Source organism: Trachymyrmex septentrionalis, unplaced genomic scaffold, assembly GCF_001594115.1.
Source record: "Trachymyrmex septentrionalis isolate Tsep2-gDNA-1 unplaced genomic scaffold, Tsep1.0 scaffold129, whole genome shotgun sequence".
Lineage (NCBI taxonomy): Eukaryota > Metazoa > Arthropoda > Insecta > Hymenoptera > Formicidae > Trachymyrmex > Trachymyrmex septentrionalis.
In genome coordinates, this window is record NW_017304428.1 from 2,031,666 (window position 1) to 2,053,759 (window position 22,094).

The 22,094-nt window shown below is 31.4% G+C and overlaps 2 protein-coding genes across 11 annotated transcripts in view; one reads left to right on the plus strand and one right to left on the minus strand.

Moving 5' to 3' along the window:
* The window catches only part of LOC108756644 (dipeptidase 1-like), a 99,779-nt gene that overhangs the window by 57,530 nt on the left and 20,155 nt on the right, over window positions 1–22,094 (plus strand). The window lies entirely within an intron of this gene.
* On the minus strand, window positions 2,465–9,321 carry LOC108756645. Of its 10 annotated transcripts, none has more exons than XR_001939854.1 (6): window positions 8,800–9,321; window positions 7,056–7,371; window positions 4,664–4,777; window positions 3,880–4,238; window positions 3,016–3,356; window positions 2,465–2,523 (listed from the first exon to the last, which is right to left on the minus strand). XR_001939854.1 is itself a non-coding variant. In XM_018500627.1 (6 exons), exons 3-6 carry the CDS (start codon window positions 7,205–7,207, stop codon window positions 3,097–3,099), a joined length of 885 nt encoding a protein of 294 aa, XP_018356129.1. In that variant the 5' UTR covers window positions 7,208–7,371; window positions 8,800–9,009; window positions 9,160–9,321; the 3' UTR covers window positions 2,938–3,096. The 10 variants fall into 10 exon arrangements, 9 of the variants coding, with proteins under 9 accessions (XP_018356129.1, XP_018356125.1, XP_018356124.1 ...); XM_018500627.1 differs by lacking the exon at window positions 2,465–2,523 and having other exon boundaries at window positions 2,938–3,356; window positions 8,800–9,009; window positions 9,160–9,321; XM_018500623.1 differs by lacking the exon at window positions 2,465–2,523 and adding an exon at window positions 7,994–8,137 and having other exon boundaries at window positions 2,938–3,356; window positions 8,804–9,321.

Below are 22,094 nucleotides of genomic sequence, written 5' to 3' on the forward strand. Positions count from 1 at the left end.
CAGATTGATAAAGAATACAGAAACAATTACTTACCTCTAATTTTGTAATTTTTAAAAATAGAAACGAATTTTTATTAATTCTTTATTTCTCCATTTCCATGATTTAAATGTCAGCCGTCACTTCTCATTAATAACATTTTCCTAAGATACATCGTATTTAAATCGTCGAACGTGTTCGCAATTGAATCCTCCGATATGCAGACACACAGAATTTGTAATTAACGTACAGAATTACGCGCTGCGCCTGAGCGCTATATGCCATTTAATTCGCTCAAAAATTCCGTTCCGTGAGGAACGAGGGTTCAATTACGACGCGTTCAACGATTCAAGCGGGCGCGGCATTACTGGATGTGATTATCGCGACGCGGAACGATGGAACTGTCGCACGGATTCGCCCGCGTCATCCGGCCGTTTTACGACGAGGAAATCGTGCCAACCATGGTGAGCCATGAATATTTATCAGCTTGGAGGACAGCTCGGTGGTGGTCTCGCAAGAGTGCCTGGCATTGATTCGACCGGCTCTGCAAGTTCGGCATTGTATACGGTGTTATTAGCGGCTTCCGAGTAATCAGCGTGACAATGTCGAGCTTATGTATTGTTTGAAGGGGGAGGTAACAAGATAATGAATGGAGGATATACGAACGCATGTAGTTAACTCTGACATTGCGAATGTTTAAACCCCTTTGGGCGTAGCTCTCGAATATTTTCCTTCCTTGTTAAATTGAAATGTGATGAGCTTTAGAATATTTATCTTAAATAAATATGTGATGATTATAAAATTTAAAGTTTACTTTTGAAATACTTACATTATTTTTATAATCTTTTTGCTCTATATTTAAATGTGTAATTGAAAAGATTTTAAAACGTCGGACTTTATTGACATATCGTCAATAGTACATTTATTTTCATGAAACTGCGACCCATGCATTAATTTAAATCTCGTAAATACTTTACATAAAATAAAAACTCATCTCTAGTAAAACAAAAACTCATCTCTATATATTTTTAGCTCTGTAAAATATTTATTAAAAATAATCTTTTTAATAAACGAAAATTATTCTGCTATACGTTGCTCATCTACCAACGTTGCTGCCAACAACGTTAACAGAATTTAAATTTATTTGCTGTTCACAATACATGAATAATTCATGATAACGTATACGTCGGATCGTTAATTACCACTCGATAATCATATTTTAGTTCTTAACGGGATGCAGTAACCCGAGGCTTTTAAGCAATTAATGGGCGCCGCGTTAAAGGAGGGATATCGAAAGTGCCGGCGACACAAATGCGATTTCCGCGACACGGAAAATTGAAGATCTTCGTCATTGTACTCGATAGAAAAAAAGTCTTTGCGGTTTGGCTTTCGGTGACTGCAACTGATGAAAAATATAGATCGTAAAAGCATCATTAACCTTCTGAGTGCTTGTTCTCAGTATTTTACCTTCGTATTAGGAATTGTTTTAGTTCTATTTTGACAATATAATAGGATTTATTACTTAAACATCAAATGTTATAGATATCTGTAATTAGTTTTTAAATTAAATTGGAAACATAAGCAAATGATACAATAATTTTTGTTTCTTGAACAGAGATTTTATTATCTACGCGAACATTTCAGATTACTTATATTTTTAATTTCTCTTGAATAAAATTAATAGGGACCTCCCGACAGCTCCACCTCTCCACGCGTTTCTACTTCGGACACATAATTCGCACATCCTGCGAGAGAAAAGCTGCCGTTTTGCCGCCGTCGTGGCTGAAGACAAGGCTGAAGGTTGGTAGATGTTACGAAGAGGAAGAGAAAGGCGTGGCACTTCCGCATGTGCTCCATCCTCTCGAGGAAGCTGACGTAATTTCCACGCTGAATCAGCAGTCGGCGCGAGCAGTCGGCGAGACGCCGCGAGGCGAAAAGTCCATTAAATGTCCAACGAATAGCGTTGCTTTTCTTCTTCTTTATTCTTCAAGTTACGTCCACGATATTCGCCATCGCGGCCAGTTTATATTCCTTTCAAGGAACAGCCTCAGGTGTACTTCCTGATTCTGGTGCATCGATCCTTGTGTATAAACTCTTTGTGGAAGAGTCCGAGCACACCTGACAACCTTCGATTGTCATGATAATGCAATGTTAACTATATACATTTTTCCGCATGATCGAACGATAATATAGACATGAATATTATACGCATCAAAAATGTCTATATAATAATTTTTTTATATGATGTATTTCAACAAAATTGGCCGACAACTTCATACACTAATAATTTTATTTCATTATTTCCATAAAGAAATTTTGGGTGAAAACAGCCGTTTATAATATTAATAATATAATTAATATTACTGAATTAATTTCGCTGAATTAATTAACTGTCGCACGATCGTCTGACTAACGAGTTCCGTAGAGATTGAAATTGTGGATCATAAAAATTTCATCGTCGTGCGGAAGGTCGCCGACCGACGTAAATTATTGCGAGACTCGCGACGAAATTTCCCCAGTTGCAAAATATTTATAGCTTCTTAAACCTGAATCGCAATATAGTGACAATTAATTAAAGCCATATTTCTTAGAGTACCTGTTTGTGTAGGATTCTCTCGTTTAGTTATATCTACATAAAATTTTTAAGAATTATATTTTTTATAAGCTTTATTATAACTTTATTATAACAGAAACTTTGATCGGAAATTTTCATACATATTAAAATAAAAAAGTTACAAAAATTAAAAATTTATTTTACAAAAGAATATAGAGGAAATATGAAACTCTCTGTACTTTACAATTTAATTATACAATTCCATTTTTTTCTATCTCTTATATTTCAACTTAATTTCTTTTACAGACATTGAATTTATTCAGATTATATTTTCTCTTATCTCCATTTTCTAATTACTTTCATGAGTCTTTTCAGAATAAATTCTGCAATAATTTTTTATCTCGAGTCGCAATATGTTAAATGTAAAGTAACTACATTCTGAAGTGTTAAGTAAAATACGATCCTTTATTTTTAGTCATCTTACTCATAATTGATTCCAAACAGATACTTTTTTTCTTTTAAGGCAAGATTTCTTCTAAGCCATATAATCCTGATTTGGCACTTCTCAGAAGTGAGAACACGTAACATCCGGTATATAGATTGATTTTACATATTGAGACGAGTCCGGTAACTTCTCTTCGATTCGTTTTCTCACGTTAGGATAAAATTTAATGACGCCCGTCTGATGTGCCGGACTGACCAGCGTCCATGGCAAACTACGATGCAAATGGATCGAGTCGTGCGGATCGAACTTTGGACGATGCACTTCGAAGAGAGTTCTACGGAGTTTCGAAGAGGCGACCACTTCGTGGCTTGTCGAACGCTCTGACGAATTTGATGAATATTCAAGCTTACAAATAATATATTATCGCGTATATTAATTGCAAGAAGTTCTGTGTATAACGTTTTAGTGTTAATGAGTATATAATAGTTAAGTGTATTTTCAAGTCACAGTTTCCCGATACTTTCCAACGCTAATGCGCCCCATTTTTAACTTGGTCTCTATAGTTACGATCAATTGCGATATTATACACATAATAAATTATATAATAAAGCCTTAATTCACTGTTTTAACAAAATACAAGTATGCGTACATATTTGTTAAATGTCTGAATAGGGCTGTACTTCAATTTTGTAAATATTGTTATAACAATAGTAGTTTTTATTGGAAATTATAATTTTTATTAAAAAATTGCAAAAGTAAAAACATGATAAAACATAATGTATTTAAATTATAATTTTGCGATAGATGAGTGTTAAATTAGAAACAATTTCAATTCTGGAATAATAAGTAATAATATAATAAGTATTTAAAAAAATAAAGAAACTTATATATTACTATACGTACCGTCGATGTCAGATAATTCAAATTCAGTGAACATAATGCGTTCTTGCTCACTTAGCATAGATGGATCTAAAATTTGTAAATGAACTAATATCCAATTAATGGCCATATTGATAAAAGTTTGGGCATCAATTCCGAAGGTATTTGTGCCAGCCATTGTTAAAATCACGTTTTCACACATTGCATGTAGCACTAGTGTGCAAATAACCGAATCCAAATCGATATCCACATTCGAAACTTGTTTTGCGCTTTGCAAAATTCGATCCTTAAATTCCCACAAATACCTTCGAGCTTTGGTGATGCTTCGTCGCTTTAATAACTCTTTGGTAGAATGCAGATCGAATCTCCCAGGTAAAATGTGTCTATAAAAAAAAAATCCGAATTTTATTAAAACTTCATGGAAAGGATGATTTTGCTGAAAGTTTAGCTGAATATAGAATTTAGCTGAATACAGATCTGAAAATAATTTTATTGAACCATCAAAATGACTAGGTATGTTCAAATTGATTGCTAGAGTGTCAAAACTTTTTGACATATTGCTCATCATGCTTGAAATTTCTTTTCTATTATATTTTATTTTGATATATAGTCCAACAAAATTATTTTTGAATTTGTATCTAGCTAAATTTTTAGGTATACATAACTTCAGCAAAATCATTATTTCCGTATCGTAAATTATTTTTATAAAATTGGTGATGCTATCTAATATTATATTTATAGTTTTAATTTTAAACATTTTAATTATTACCTATGTTAAAATAAGCACTGTTGTATTCGTATAACTAACCTAATGGGCGATGGAAATCTTTTTGGTAATACAATAGCAGTCTCAGCACATTCAGCATCTTCGTCATTAGCGCAGAAAAGTCTCGGTCTTGGCATACAATTGTATGGTAGGAATCTAAAGAATTTGAACAAAGCGATCATGAAGAAGGGAAAACACGCGATCAGATCTTCGTGATTTCTCCTAGTCTGACCGGAGATGAATCGACGGAAATCACAGAGAAGAAATAAGAATTGCTGGAGAGCGGTCGTAGTTTCTCGAGCTTCAAGCTTGAGTTTTTTTTCTGGCAAAACAAAAGCACAAGAACGAAAAGAGAAACAATAAGCGAACGTACTGATTGACAATCGGATAGTATTATGTTTAAGATGAAATTTTAAATAAAAAAGGAAAAGAGAGAAGTAACATAATTTTACATAAATTACACATGTGTGTGTGTATGTGCGTGTGCGTGTGCGTGTGCGTGTGCGTGCGCGCGCGCGTTGTGTGCGTGTGCGTGCGCGCGTTGTGTGCGTGTGCGTGCGCGCGCGCGTTGTGTGTGTGTGTGTGTGTATCCTATATTATATCTAATATATATTCAAGTTTTTACTGCGAGATTTTAAGTCATTTAAGATTTACAAGTATATATTATACGAATTGTTATGTTATCGTAGTTCAAATGAACAGTTAATTTTAAATTGTATTTAACATTGAAAATGACCTAAGGGTTGAAACGTTTGTTTTTTAATAAATTTATGTTATTTAATTATTTAATTATTTTGTAGTTGAAACAGTATTAAGATCTAGCTTGGCTCGTAGCCCTTGTTTTATTTTTAATTTTAGAAATAAAATAATTTATCGACAATAATTTGAAGTAGTTTGACATAAGAGATTAAATTCGCAAAAATAATAACAAGTAAATGGAAATTATGAAGAAAGTTGTTCTCTCTCAATTAGTTAGATTGCTCCAATTTTTTGCTACGACTGCACTTTATAATATTATTGATATCTTTTTGGTAAGATAGTGATTAAATGGAAATTGCAAGAGATTACTGCAATTGGTTCACTTAATTACGATGACAATATGTGTGGACGATTGCAAATTTACCTATTCTGCAGTTTCTTAACGAGCTCCTAATGAGATGATTGAACGGAAGTTTGCGAAAAATAACTGCGAAATTGCCCGACAAATAATTAGAGAGGCTGATTTTAAGTGAGATTATCTTTTAACAATAGATATCAGGCATTTTTAAGAAATACAATTATGAAACTTTTTTGTTGTCACGAATAAATAATATAAACAAATATCTTTACAATAAAATTTCCTCATTAAACGCGAGAATTATATTTTATTGCTAAATATGATTTTTTTATGAGATTATATTTTTATTTGTAAAATATATTTGTGAAATATATATAAATAGGAATAAAGTATGTTCCTGAAAAGATAGTTAATATTAATGTATACAGTAGTCAGCGTTATCAAGTATTCGCAGCAGATAAATTTTGAGATCCATGCATTTAACGAATACGAAGTAGCGCGAGCAAAATAAGGTAATAATAGGATAAAGCTCTCGCGCAATAACCTGCAAATTGTGTTAAGTGACTGTGAATTACGCACGATCGATGGAGTATTATTTCGGTTCTACCGAATGCCAACAATCTCGCGAGAACTCATGGTCGGTCTCGATAATGCTTTTTCATTCTGAAGCGATGCAATTTAAATGTTCAATAAAGAAATTTGAATACAATCAAAATATTTATTTAATCAAACTTTTATTAACAACGTACTGCGATAATTTTCTTTTTTAAAAAATTATTCTAAAATATTATTTTAATTTGTTCTTGTACTCCGTGTCGTTATTTATTTATCTGTACAACAAACTAATAGTAAATACACGATAATAATAAAACTATAAATATGATATAAATAATAATAATATAAACTTTACTTTTATATAAAATTTATAAAATATATTGTATATAATACATACAACGCAAATATAAATAAATTACAAAAATTATGGTCATATATCATTTTAATATTACAATGTATACTTGCATATTATGAATTCTATTTCTATCTTATCATGAGGTTTTGCGTGGAAGTTATCGTTTATGCTGAAGGGTAAACTTGAAAATTACATACAAACCCCTATGGGTAGGCATTGTTACGCATAACTTTTCTCATTTAGTAGTACATTAAACTCTGAAAAGTAACCACTTTTAACACCATATTATGTCTATAAGTTTATCTTTTGCAGCACTCTTCATACATATACGATAAATCCGAGTTCTGTTTATTACACTTAATTATACCTAAATATCTTGTTTCAAAAAGACATGACAAGTTAAATATGTTTTTACTATTACGAACAAAATGATTTTAAATAAGATAAATTGACTCTCTATCACTTACAACTCATGAGCTAAAAGCGGATCCGTGATGTTAAAATCTTGATATTCGTGGTCATTCCTATTCGACAACAGACTGTTGTATGATGACGCTCTATCCTCTTCCACATTACGGCACTCTCGATAATCAATTTCATTCTTTCGAAAATCCTCCATTCCACTCGTGATGATCTCCTGAATCGCGAGATTCAAGATAGTCGTGCTGTTCGCTCAACTTCAGGGTACTCTGCAACCGGAAATGAAATCCGTGCACGTACATACATTGAATGCCGTACTACGAAGTCACCTTCTTGATCAGAAGTTCCGTTCGATAAAATAATCTACGAACAAAAATACGCAGTTGAAATGCTCCCAACAACATATAGCAAACACTGTATCATTCTTTTCATAGGCTTTTATAAAGGTCGAATGTTGTTATGAAACGTTTTATAAAATATTATTACCATATAAAACATTGTAATATAAACTACGGTTTTTAATGTCATAGTTGTAATACAATTATAAAATAATATTATATAAACATTGTTTTTACTAAAATGTTTTTATCGTTGAAAATCTATGCTTTTCATAATCTGAGAAATTTTTACAATTGAGGGATTGTAAAATGACAATTTATATTTATATAATGACTTTGCATGTTTAAAAAATATTTATTTGTAATCAAAGAATTTCAAATTACCGCGAATCGAAAGCTTCAAATATTTACGTAAATAATTACAAATATTTTCGTAAATAGTAGTTGGAATAAAATTATTCGGAACGCATATAATTAATCGAAAATTACTGATTTAAAACCGCAGAAAGAATGTGTAGAATTAGACAGCTTAAACTCAACTATCATCAGTTATGGAATTTGCAAAAGTTATTCGTGAGTTTATCAACGAGAAATATCGCGCAAAACCTGTAGCGAAATGTCAAATCGACAACGATTGATAGAGAGACCATTTATGGATGGATGCGCGCATCATGTATATCGCTGCAGCTATACGCATTTGTATGTAGAATCTACAATTCTCGATGCAACGGATCTTCCCAGGATCGCGTTAGCATCAGTATTTGCATCAAAAAATCACGTCGACGTTCCGTCTGCGCAGATGATGATTGATAAAACGCACAACTTATAAAATAAACATTGAAATGATATTTATCATCGAGTTGTTCAAATAATATTTGTTACTGGATATCATATCACTATGAGAGGGGGAACCGAATCGACCAATTTGAATAACTAAATTATCTGTAATTACGATAACATTCTTATTATCAAAAATTTATAAGGGTAGTGTTCATAGTCGATTCTTATATTCAAGACCATCTTAAGTACAGTCTTAAGATGTCACGAACCAATCAGAGAGCCATATTAGTATCTTAAGATATTACTTAAGACGATCTTGAAATAAGAACTGATTATGAATACCGGCCAGAATCATTTGTGTAATATTATTACAATATTGATCATCGAATTTTAATTTATTTCTTTTTTTCAAGATATTTTTGATAGAATATTTTTTATGAAATCACATATATCTTTTAATGTAAATTGTTCATTTTTCTTTTCATTAAAAGTATTCAGTACAATGTGAATTAATTTAATTTAGCTAAAGATTAATACTTTCATAAATTACCTTTGTGCATTTGATGTGGATGAAATTTTTAAATATATTATATTTAAATCGCAGCAAATTGTAATTAGCTGCAAAAATTTTACAGAGCCTCATTTTCTAGTACGGATAGTAAATCGAACTCACCTACCTCGCAGCAGTCCAATCTTTGCAAAGCCTCGCAGATTGCTTCGCTCGTTACTTTCGTATCTTTGCAGGAAACATCGGATTTGCTGGCAACTTTCTCCCATCGATTCAACATCAAACTTTTTCTCTCGCCCGTGGCACTCTTTCTAAAATTTGAATCGAGAAAATCCGTGGCATCTCTCTTGAGAAAGGTAATCTTTTTCACACGCCCTAAATACACATGCTAAGTCATGTCACGATTGATAGTTCCTCTTAACACTTAGTAGGAGATTCTTTTTGATTGGCAAAAGTTTCTGGTGCTTGCATGAGTAGAAAGAAACCAAGTGAATTTGAAAGAAATCTTTCAAGGCAAATCCTAACCTTCTTCTGCATTTATATAATCGAACTACAAAACAGAACTTTTTAAATGTGATACAATATTGGCAGAATCAATCATTTTATACAGTTGAGCGTATTCTGTAATCACGCGACGTCAATAATTTATTCGTTTAAGCTGGAAAGTATGGTATTTGGATATTTAGGTTAAATGAAATGAATTACGAAAAACAGTCGCAAATCAATTCTACTTTTATTAACGAATTTTTTAATCATTAATATTGATATCAGCAATCTAAAACAATTATAATTTAATTTTTATTAAAATGTAAATTTGCTCATTTAAAAATATACTACAAAAATTATGTGTCAGAGAGTTCCCGTATTTTTACGATCTTTTTTTCAGATAGATTAAATTTTGCTTAAATAGAGTAACGTAAATAAGGTAATTTAATGTCATTAAATGAAATATACAAATGTAAAGCTATATAATAATATTACTTCATAATATAAGTTTTTATATTATACATTAAATATATGATTTATAATTAATACTTTTGAAAAATAACTATCTGTAAAAATCGGGAATATTAATTAACATTTTTGGAATTGAAACTTTTATTACAAAAATAATAAAAAAGAACAAAAAAAAGATTAATAAGTTTATTTATTTTTTTTTATTAAAATACATATAGATAGTTATAATAATCTTTTATAAAACGAAGTATTTTTAAATACATTTTAAACAGAAATTTTTATTAAGATAATTTAATTAATTAGTTTATCAACCTAGCTGATTACATTCTTATTAGGTATAATTTTATTTTTACATTTTTATTATAATTTTATTATTAATAAAACAAAATAAAGAAATGTGGATTTTTAAAAAGATAAACGCAGCTTTTTTTATCAGTGCTTCTGTGTCGGTAGGAGCGTAAAAACAGGGATAGTTATCATTGAGTCAGAATAGACGAAATAGCAGAAACAGACACTGTTACGATCGGGTAAGAGAATGTAAACTGTAATCAGAAACATTGATCACACTGGCTACAAAATCGTTGCAATAACATATTGTAATCGCAATAACGTATTGTCCACGTGTGTGTTTACATATATGTATATAAAAATAAAATTTTGCGAATATTTGAAATATCTGTTGACTGTGCATTCACTTTTTTTTGCGAATGTTTAAAATATCTGTCGACTACTCATTCACTCTTTTTCATATCTGTTAATTTCTTGGGAAAATACTTGAGCGAAATAGTATTAATTACAAGCTCTCGTTTGAAGTAATTACGTGTAGCCGGCTTATAGAGTTCCATTGTTGGAAATTTTATTTCCAATAACCGTGTGAAAAGAGCCACCTGCACAATACTCTTAAATGTAATGGAACATTATATTACGAAAGCATCATTTATGTAAAAATGAATTCTTTAAAATTTACTTTAAAGATTATTAGACATTTAGAAATAGCGTGGTTAGTTTTTGAATAAAAAAAGTAATATCTCGTAAAAAATAAAAATCTACGGTCATGATATATATGCGTATAATGTTCAAAAGCTATTTTACAAGCTGCAGAAGCTTTTCACATCTTCTTCCTTGTGCGCTTTCACTACGATTTGCATTTTACTGGTGAGAATAACTCAATCTTTAAGCAACGAGAGAGATTCAAAATACTGGAAAATCATGAAGGGGAGATAAGAGATTCATAAAGGGAAGGTGTCAACGGAAAATCGATAAGAGAGTACCTCGTGCAACAAAGTGCGTCGCGTATCGGTTTACCGAATCATAATCGCGTTAAAGTCTGACTCATCTGCCTGGAAAATATTTGCAGCAGCTCGGCTTACATCGTAAAAGGATATATGTGCGTAAACTCACCTCCGTTTCTTGTCCAAAAATTGAAACATGTTACATGAGAGTTAATGTTGTTCTAGAGCGTAATTTAATTCAATTGTTGAAAGTTATGCAATAATTATTTTTATTTTTTACATGGCAATTGAAGATTTTAATTCATCCAATTAAACATGTAATAAAATTCTATTACGAAAACAGATATGTTATAAAAATTATGTACGTATATGTATACATCGTTAAATCTTATTTGAAAATCTAAATATGTAGATTTACAAGTTGTAATAGTTTGTAATAGTAAAGCATATAGAAACGTACAAACAATTTTAAATAATAACTTTTTCAATAAAATTCAACATAACGCGTTTATATTTCTAAATAAATCTATGTCTACAAAGCGGCAAGATATTGTGAACTTATCAGGGTTTCTCGTTAAAATATGGTTAATAAAAGCCGTCTACGTGCCGCCGTTTTGTGCGCAGACTTTTTCGTACTTTGTCTACTACGATCGTAGCATTCTTTTAGCACTGCTCGCCGTTATTAAACCGTACAACACTTTGTCTGCGTGAAAATGAACTCTTGCTCACTTCGTCCGCCTATTTCTGGTTCTGGCATATCTACCAAATGCTGAAAACGAAAACCAGCCGAATTTACGGCAAGAACCAACGCACGAAGGCCAAAGTAAATGGTCCTTTAAAACTGTAAGCGGCTCTGTTGATGAATACAAGACATACAAGTATGTACAGTTTTACTATAAATATAGAAACACACATAAATACATTTATTAATATATTGAAATTCCAATTTAAGTTTATAGAAAAAAAAACAATTTTTAAGATCAATTGCAAAGACATAAAAAGTAATGTTATATGGAAATGTAATCAAACTGTAATGTCAAAATATAAAGTAAAAATTATATTGATATAAGTAGGTATATAAAGGTTTTTATAGCAATTATTTGTCCAATATTATTATTTAATAAAATTATTGAAATTATAAAGCAAAAATATACATTCTATATGTATTATATATATGTGTGTGAAATAAAATATATAAAATATTCGTAATGATAATGTAATATGCGTAATACTTCTAATAATGTTGAATATTAATTGTTAAAGAAAACAATTGTATCACTATGAGAAATATTTTAACTTATAATGAAGACTTTATAATGATACGTGAAATAAGAGAGTTACGATTCAGCAGTAGAACACAAGGTATAAAAGGGCTTTCTCGTCAAGCAATGTTGAAGCTTTTAATCGCAACTCGTACTTACACAAAAGAATTCAAGAGGCTCGCGCTCATGTAATCCTTGTTGAATCTCGCTGCAGGCTCTCGAAAAATTCTTCTATTATTTTAATATCTTTACAAAGGTAACCGCAATTTATTCGCGTAAGTTAACGGCAAAAAGTCAACAAAAACCTCAGCAGAAAAATATTTTTCTCTTATGCACACGCGTGAAATAAGAAAGATCGAACCTGTCTCCGTCTCAAAACCTATTCCAAATTCTCGAAAGATATTCTTCATCGACCGCAGAGATATTATAGGTACATACATTCTTTTCACATTTTATCTCGTGTCATATATTTATACCATAGGATTGCATATAGCGAGCTTGCATTTTCCATAAAGTTTATTTATTTCAGAGAGTCATAACCTTAAGCAGAGAATAAGCTTGTCTCCATTTCTTTTTTTAATGGAAAATGAGATGAGTGCATATCAGCATTTTTATACGCCCACTATCGAAAAAAATGTCCCTGTTATCTTTTTGTACTTTCTCGCCGCCCTTCTTCGGTATTGCAAGCTCGCAGAGGATCGATAATGGAAATACTCGAAGGGCATAGATGAAATTCCTGCTCTGAATCCGATAGTGACGAATATCCCGTATTTAAGGTCATCGAAAATGTAGTCGATTGGTATTTAATGAAATCTCTATTGAGCGAAAAGAATGCCTACATGGATGAGTTGAAGCTATTTTTTTGCTAGTTTATTAACGACGCGATGGAATGCGATTATTTATCGCTCAAGAGCACTCGTCAGAGTTTTAATAGTGCAATGTACTAATTCTTATTTAACATAATTTTAATTTTATGTAATCTTTTAATAATATAATATTTGTCAAATACAAGCTAAATTATACTATTTGTTAGACATTTTCCCTTAACAATTTAAATGTTCTTTGAAATTTACAATTTAATGATATTAAACTCCAAAATTAATTGGTTTCAATAACAAAGAGTAATCTATTTGTGCATTTCAGTCGCATTTTGCTGATAGACGTAATATTGAAAGATTCTGAAGCATTACAATCGTTACTTTGGAAATAATCGATCCAAAATGAGTTAGTAACTACAAGTTACAATATCAAGTCTGACATCCAAAATGTTAAAATTTTGAAAGACGTTTATGCATCTAATGGATTTACGTAAAGCGTATTATGTGTCAATTAAATATCGTTTTGGATCAATTATTCCCAAACTAACAGTTGAGATGCTCCAAGATCTTCCAATGTTACGTCTGCCAGTGAGACCCTAACTGAATGCACAAATGTATTGCACATAGGTATGTCGAACATAGAACACAGTCAAATCAGAATCCTTGTTAAGGACAAATCTACCAGCGCGTTGTGCAGTGGTCCATTCCGAGAATCAATTGAATCAAGACCATTTGTGATGGACTAAACGCAGACAAGGAATTCTCTTTGGGACCAAGTCGACTACCAGAAAACAAGCAGCTTATAATTATAACTATAAATGTAAATAATAAATACTAATGAAATGTGTATAAGAAATCGTAATATAAACTTTTTGAAGCTCGTGCATAAAAATCTTATTTTAGCTTCGCACATCGTTTGAAACTAAAATAAAATTCCAATTGAATTTATGAAAATCAATTTTACACCATTCTGATTTCAATATTTTTTTACGTAAATTTACGGCTTTAATAATAATATCTTTTCACAAACTTAGTCTTTATGATATTTTATCTGCTGTATTTTTTTCCTTAATGATTTTCTAAAGATTCTCATAAAAACGTCATTATATAGTTATAAAGTCAATTACACAAATTAAAATATTTTGTTAACAATAAAAAGAATACATAGTATAAAGTAACATTAAGAGAAATTTATTTTTTGGCATACAATACTACTATAAAATTTATAAACGCAAGAATTTAAGCGCATTTAACGATAAGATATCGATACAGATTTAAGATTACAGATCATAAATTATATAAACTTAAAGTTTCTTAATGAGCCTTTGAGAATGCTTTACTTCACAGGTTTCTTAAATTATTCGCTGATTTTACGCAACTTTTATACACTCTAATGACTTGCTTCCTCTGAAATCTATAGATGCGTAAGACGAAATTAATCGCAAATCTCATTTAGAGTTTCCTGCGTTCGCTCGTCGGTGTTCAGATTCGCACCGAGAAGCTGCACTGACGACAAGTCACATTGAGTTGAGCGAGTCACATTAGCGCTCAACTTTGCCATGAGATGAGGCACCGCGAGTCGCCGCCTCGCGGGCGACTAATTCAGCCGACATCGGGAGATGAAAGCAAACTAATCCAAGTTTTAGCATCGCCACGGCATATGAGGAAAGGTCGTGACGCTTTGCAAACTCGTAAACAAAGATTCGTATATAAGCGAAGCGAGCCCTTCACTCGAGCCAAGCGAAAGCGACAAATTGCATCCAGAGCAATTGACTGGAGCGCTTAAGTTCTCCAACGTCGGGACTCTTCGAGATCGTGAAGTGCGACGAAACCGATTATCGAGTGCACCTGCTACGCAACGATCGATCTCGCTCCGGCTCAAGAAGAATAAGTGCGTTGGGCTGGCGTTCTAAATTCCCTCGGAAAATATTTATTAGACTCGGCGGGAACGACCGTCGGAAGTCCCTCCGAAAGGTTGAACCTGCGAATGACGTAGACTTGAATCCGCCTGTCTTCATAAAATTAATCAAAAAATGCTTGTTCCGCGGCGCGCCACCTGCTATCCGAAGTTACTGTCAAAGCACTTCAGCGAAATTAAATTTTTCGGTGAAATTACTGTCGCCTGCGTAATATGATGCAAAATCGGAATTACGCTTCCTTTTACATTTTTATAGTAGTATCATGAAAGCATTCATAAATGCAAAATCCATACATATTTGATTTTCAATACATTTTATGCTTACGTATAATATAATGTGACTCAACAAAGATTGATATTAGTACAGTTACAGATTGCAAAGTGCACCAAAAATACAAACTACTGCGTTGAAATAACATTAGTAATATTGGCACGTTAAAAAGTAAAATTATACCACAAAGTTAGTTCATGAAAAAGTTTTCTTATTCAGTTAATAAAGTTTTCTTATACATTTCTAGAACTTGAGTTGCATAAAATTCTTGCGTAAAGAAAACTTTGTTTTTTACTTAATGCCAATATCACTTTGCTTCAAGAGGAATTACGTCTCTCAGACTTGCAACAAGAAATTCAACTTTGAAAGATGAAAAATTGCGAATAATAACTCTTCTCTTTATTTATTAAAAAAAAATTGATTCTAAATTCACTTGATGACTTTGTCTCTAAAATATGTTTTGACTTGAACATCCTGTGTGGATGTAATGAATGGATATAATATGTTAATTCATATCCATTTTTTCACAAAAAAGTACTTGAAGTGTCGCGTTAAACGTATGTCAGTTTGTTCAAAATTCGAACATCCGCCATCTAGCATCCTTCGTTAAGTAAGCGACACTGGTTGTCTCCGTCATCGGCGTCGTCGTCGACAGAATTTAATTACTCGACGGTAAATTACTAGGTAATCGAATTGTCGGTGTCTAGGTCGCTTATGAAAAAGCAATAATCAGTGCGGATGAAGTCCGCGCAACTGCAATGCGGTGCGAAAATTTTCAATGAGTTTACTCAAATTAAGATAATTTCTCGAAAATATATAATGAGATGATTAAATTTTACTTATTTCAATATTAATCGTGCACGTTTACTTACACATAAACAGCGAAATTCATTATACAATATTTACAGAAAATGTTTTATATTATCGCATATTTTTATAATTATATTATTGATTATTACGATACTATAAATATTTATTATCCTATATTTTTATATTAATTATTAAGTATTATCATTAAGTGTATTATCATCGAATTATAAATTATTTTTATGTTGAAATGATATTCTGTATATTAGCATCATTAATATTTTCTTTTTCTTGCTTCTTTACTTTTCTTCTTCTTACTTTTCTCATGTGCTCTACAAATAATTTCCAATTTTGCTTGACATTACGAATATCAAGGGATTCAGTTGTCGCAAATAATCCACGCACCATGCCTGAACTTACGACTCGGTCCCTTAAATTCTCGTTAACGTGATTAGGAACGTAATTATGCGACCGCGACATCCTCTCCGGCAATCAACGCCGATGGGCAAATATGGCAACGATGATGTAACCGGTGGGAGGCTTAAAGGTAATCAGACATGTAAATGACACGTTTACCTCTGAGATTTGCATTAATTCCACTAATCGTTTCTATCAACATCAAACGCGGTTTCCTGAAGAAGTTAAACATCGCAGACTGTCTCTCTCACAGGAAAAAGTGGATCTTCTACGACAAATAACAAAAGATTAAATATAAGCTTTACTTCATTACTGGCATTTTATTGTTTGTTATTTTTTGAACTTTTATAAAATATTTTGAAACTAGATTCTGTTTAGATATACGCAAATCATAATGTTTGCGTCATGAATAAGTTCGAAGCTCGATAGTAGCGTTAAACGTAAATACATGTAACGCAAAGAGCATAGACGAAACAAACACTGAAGTCGTGAACAAGTTCGAAACCGAAAGCTCGTTGCCGAAGAGGATTTCGCTGCTCGCGCGCGTCTGTCCATCGGATGTTTCCAAGCGTGTACGAGAGGTTTACGAGCAAACAGCGGCGTCCCCTATGGTTTGCGTACCTCCGTGTAGCGTAAACCGAGACCACCGTGCGCGCAGACGGTAACAGGAAGGTAGAGACTTCCAACGACTTGGCCAAAGTTGCAAACTGCAGATTGCACCGGACCGACGGTCATATAACGTCTCGATCTAATTGCAAGCAATGTTTCTCTATCCCCCGGCATACCAAGATTTAATACTAATATCGCATTCGCAGTTATGTAGATGTTGTCTTCCGCTACCAGGCAATACGGGCAAATGCTTTAAAGTAAACCGTACGCAATGCATAATTACACTATAGTAATTTTATGGACAATACACTCCATAGAAAACGAAAAAATAAAGACAGTGTAGATTTTCGATTATTACGACGATCGATAGGGTAATATTCTTAAATAATGGAAACAAATTCAAAAAAACTGAATGATATTTTTTCTGTATTCTTCTTTTTAGAATTTTTTTGTTTTATATCAAATGTGCAGATTATGTTGTATAATCCATAATGCATTTTATTTTACGGTACAAAGTTATTTTATTATAATTTATTTTTATGTATAATTAATCTTTAGATGAGAAAGTTTTTTTAAAACTTGCGAAATTTATTTTTTATATAGTATTGTATTTCTTCGCAATAACTTCAATTACATTTTTTCTCTTTCTAATTTTTAGAAAAACTTTCAATCTAAATAAGTGCTATCTTTCTTTTATAATAATTATTGAAATCATTTTTTTGTTATTCTAGTTTTTGAAAAATTTATTCAGGAAATCCAAGTGTAAGATAAATTCGTCATATATATAAAAAAAAACCTTCGATACAGACTGATCCAACTCGACCGCTCTCGTGTTACTCATAAAATAGGGTCTGGCCGGTTTTCGATTACCCATCTCGAGACCATCGATATACACCAGCCATGCATTCTATTACTCTGTAACTATACGGTAGCGACCCACGTAAACCCGCTAATGGTAGGTCTGTTTGTATCTTTGTATGCGTATACGTGCATATCTAGACTCGGAATGTAAACTACCGCATAAAGCTGATTTCTGCATTCGCTATCCTGCAGCAAGCGGTATTGCCTAACTGTAGGCAACTTAGGCAAAGCCAATTGGAGCGTCTACTTAGATATTGACAAATATGATCTACGATAGCACATACTTTGTAATATATGCACAACTGTTGTCTCGCGGTATACGTATTTCTCTTGAATTGCGAAACGGTAAACTGTTAGGAAGTTAATCCAAAGATGGGGGGGGGGAAGGGGTAATAATATTGATAAATAAGCGAATTGCATAATTTTACAATTTAATTAGAAAACTAATCTTTTTTTATTGATTTACTATTTTTATATTATTATTATTATTTTATATTATTATTATTATTACTTATGATTTTTATTAATCTAGTAAATTTCCCAATCTTTCGCCCAGAGACAATATTTAATTTTATCTTAAATTTATTAAACCAATTGTCAATATTTGATTTGGTTAATTGATTAATAATTAGTTTACAATTAATTTACTCTTAACTCTTACAATTGATTCAACATGTTATTAGTCTATTATGATTTAATCTCGTTCGAATTAATTATCAAGCAACGCGATAACATCACATTCTTGTAAATTTGTTATTTATAATGTTTCTATATCTAAATATTATCAATATATTATTTCTTCATAATTTATATCACGTCTATTATTTGTAGTATTTTCATGTCTCACAAAACTATGTCACTATATATTTTAATTTATAATGTAAATACTGTGATGAAATAATATCTATAATATATTCACAGAAGTACAATTAATGCTACTCGGGCACGCCAAGTTTTTTCTTTATTATAATCCATTGACAGTTTTATATTAATATGTTAACAATTTTAGTCACTTTTAGTCTATCTTATGTATCTTGCATAATGAAATATTTATTATTGGCTAATTACATTTATTTTATATCCATTTTTTATTAAGAAGAATATATTTAATATCTTTTTTATGTCCTTGGTATATATTTTTTCTTTTTTAAAAGGTTTTTTTTGGAATTATTATTATTTCTAAAATAATCAACTATTTAATTGTAGTGAATTGCAGTTCTAGCTATAATTTTATGCAAAATTATTGTTTAAGATGACTGACTTGTATTTTCGCTGTCGTTATTTATATCATTGCTCATTCTCACCTTTCATTAAAATTTACGAGTGCGCGCATGAATATATGTTCAGATTTACGAAAGTAGCAGATTTTTAAGAGAATTATCTTTTACCAGGTGGTGCAGCGCGAAGAAAAAAGTACTTCTTTTAAAAGATCTCGATACTGAGGAAAGCACAGAGAAAAGCTCCCGACAAACGCCCTAAAAAGGATTACCTACGTCCTCCTACTTCTGAGAGCGCGATACAAAACTGCGCCGTTAAGCCGGACGCTTAAATCGACGTACTCTACCTGATAAACGATACTTTTCTTCACCTTATATATTTTGTACGTAACATGCCGGAAATTGTGTAAAGATCGTACGTAAAGTATAGTATAGAAAATGGGTCTGCGAAAGATTTGCCATAAGATATTAATGATTGTCTAGTTTCAATCATTAATATCGTCAGTTCTGTAAACTTTAACTAAATTTAAAAAAATAATCCAATGACAATTAATAGAATTTTTAATTTTTACATGTTGATGCCATTAAATATTTTGATGTTATTTTAGTACATTATATAGCATTAAAGTATTTAACATTTTATACAATCACTTAACAAAGAAATGCTTAAAAAAATCCTTAAATCTTATGTTACTTCTAAATATAAATTTTAATTGTTTTAAATTTTAAATGTTTTAATAATAAGTTGTTAAATATGTTCAGTCTCAAATTTTACATTTAGAATTAGAATTCTATTTAGATTAGAATTAAATGATTTTTGAATGCTTCTAATAATTATATAATTATATTATATTTTATAGAGTAAACATTCTAATAAATTATTTAGTTCTATACAATATATGATATACAATACTTGTATATAATTTATGTACAATATATATTATAAAATTGATACATAATATTAAGAAAACACATATTGGCACTTCGATTTCTGCATTTATTATTTCATAGTAAAAATTTGGATCTAATAACAATGACATGTCATGTAAACTTTAAGCCTCTTCTTTTGCTCTACTATTTCCACAATAACCATGGAAATAGTAGAGCGAGAGTCTTCTGCCTCAGACGTCTGTCCCGAACTTTCTATCCCAACAAGAAGCACGATGCCTTTCATCTTGAAGAAAGCATTGTTGTGAGTACGGAGGTTGAACTTCGCTTGATTACGAATTGAAAGTATACCGCGCAATTCTCACCCGCGAGAGGACATGAAAGCGAAGTAAAGGGACGTCTGTCGGTCTTATAAGCTTGAATGTAGCTACAAGAAGCAAGATAGGAAAGAACAATTTTATCCGGCGAACAGTCACGTGTCGATTAAATATGTATGACCACTGTGTGGCACCAGACGAAAAGTAGAGAATTGTAAATCAGAATCGGGATTGAGAATTTCAGAAAAGTCGTCGACAAATAGTGAAAACTTGAATGTATGTACGTTACGTGTCAAGAATGTTTATATGTATGTTTCATGTATATATCCAAAGGACGACTTTGGCAAAACGTGACCAAATATTGTTATCGTTATCGACGTATAAAATTATAATTTAATCAATCGGGAATGCAATGGATTCATCTGTTAGTATCGAATACAAGTGTTTCGTGCTACTATATTTTCGCCTTTTTCGTGAAATATTCTGGAACAAAGGGAAACGTGATTCTCAGAAATTTTTGTAATATTAAATTTATCATATTGACACGAATAAGCTTCATATACATATGATACAAAATTTTTTTATCAGCTAATTATTGAAAGTTATGTTTTAATCTGAGAAATTAAATTATTTAATATTGTTATTATATTAATAGATTTTTTTAAATAAAATGTTTTAAGCACATCATATATAAATCAAACTTTTAGGTTTTATTTGTAAAACTAATTTAAAATTTTTCTTATTAAACTTAATTATGTGTTATAGAAGAGCACTTACAAACTATAGTACTAATTAAATAGAAAAAAAGAAGATTTCCATTTCTTTGCTGCAAGAATATAATAAATCTAACATATTTGAATGATTTAAGACCATTTATTAATTTTTATTCTTTCTTTCATACCTTTGATGCTGAAGAAACTTTCTAATGAGCAGAGATAAGGTCCGTGCCTTCAAAACTTCAAAACTTCAAGCCTTCTTACAATGAATTTCATCAGAAGATCCGCAGAAACTTATAATATTTTTAACAATGACAAAGAAAAAGTAAATATTATAATTAATCCAATCTGTTGTATTTGTTTAATCTATTCCAAACGCTTTCTGTTAAGCGAAAAATTTTAATAAACTAGCATTCGTTTTATATTACATTTAGTAATAATATTATTATTATTTGTTTAATAAAAGCGTGAATAGCTATTCAAAAAGAAAAGAAAAAAATTGTTGAAAGAAATGTTTGTAAAAAAATTAAATTAATCTGCAAAAGAAGTAAGTCTAGAATACATGATTGTTTGATGTCCGCAAGAAAAGTCTCTTGTACAGTAAAGTCGACTATATCTTCGATACAATCTCAGCAAGAGATTAAATTAGCGATCGATATTTCCTATATATCTTGCGGCTATCTAATATACCGGCGAAACATGGAAGATGCATATAAAATAAATGTGACATCGTCGTAACGAGATTGGGACTGATTCCGTACTCGCTCGACGAACAAAAAAGCTATTACAGCGACATCAATTTCTGCTAGGTGTCTATTCATGCGAGACAATACCGCGACGGTAGAAACGTTGTTTAAATATTGGGACACGCTAGCATGGGTTATTGAGGTTTCCACAGGTCTTTTTTTATCGAAAACCGAGAGAGGAAAAAAGGAGTTTTCTTGTCATATCATACGCTTGTGGGCGTAGCTTTCGCGAACGACTTTTTGAACAAGACCTCCTGACCCGTTTAAAAGTTTCGTGGTTTTTCCTTTTCCTTCTCACTACCCTTCCTCTCCAAACCATTCTCTTTAGTCGTTTTTTCACATCCTTGTCACACAAGTGTCTAACTTTTACGAAATGTTTTTCTTCCACTCGGTTTTTCCAGGGAAATTATTATTGGAACGGACG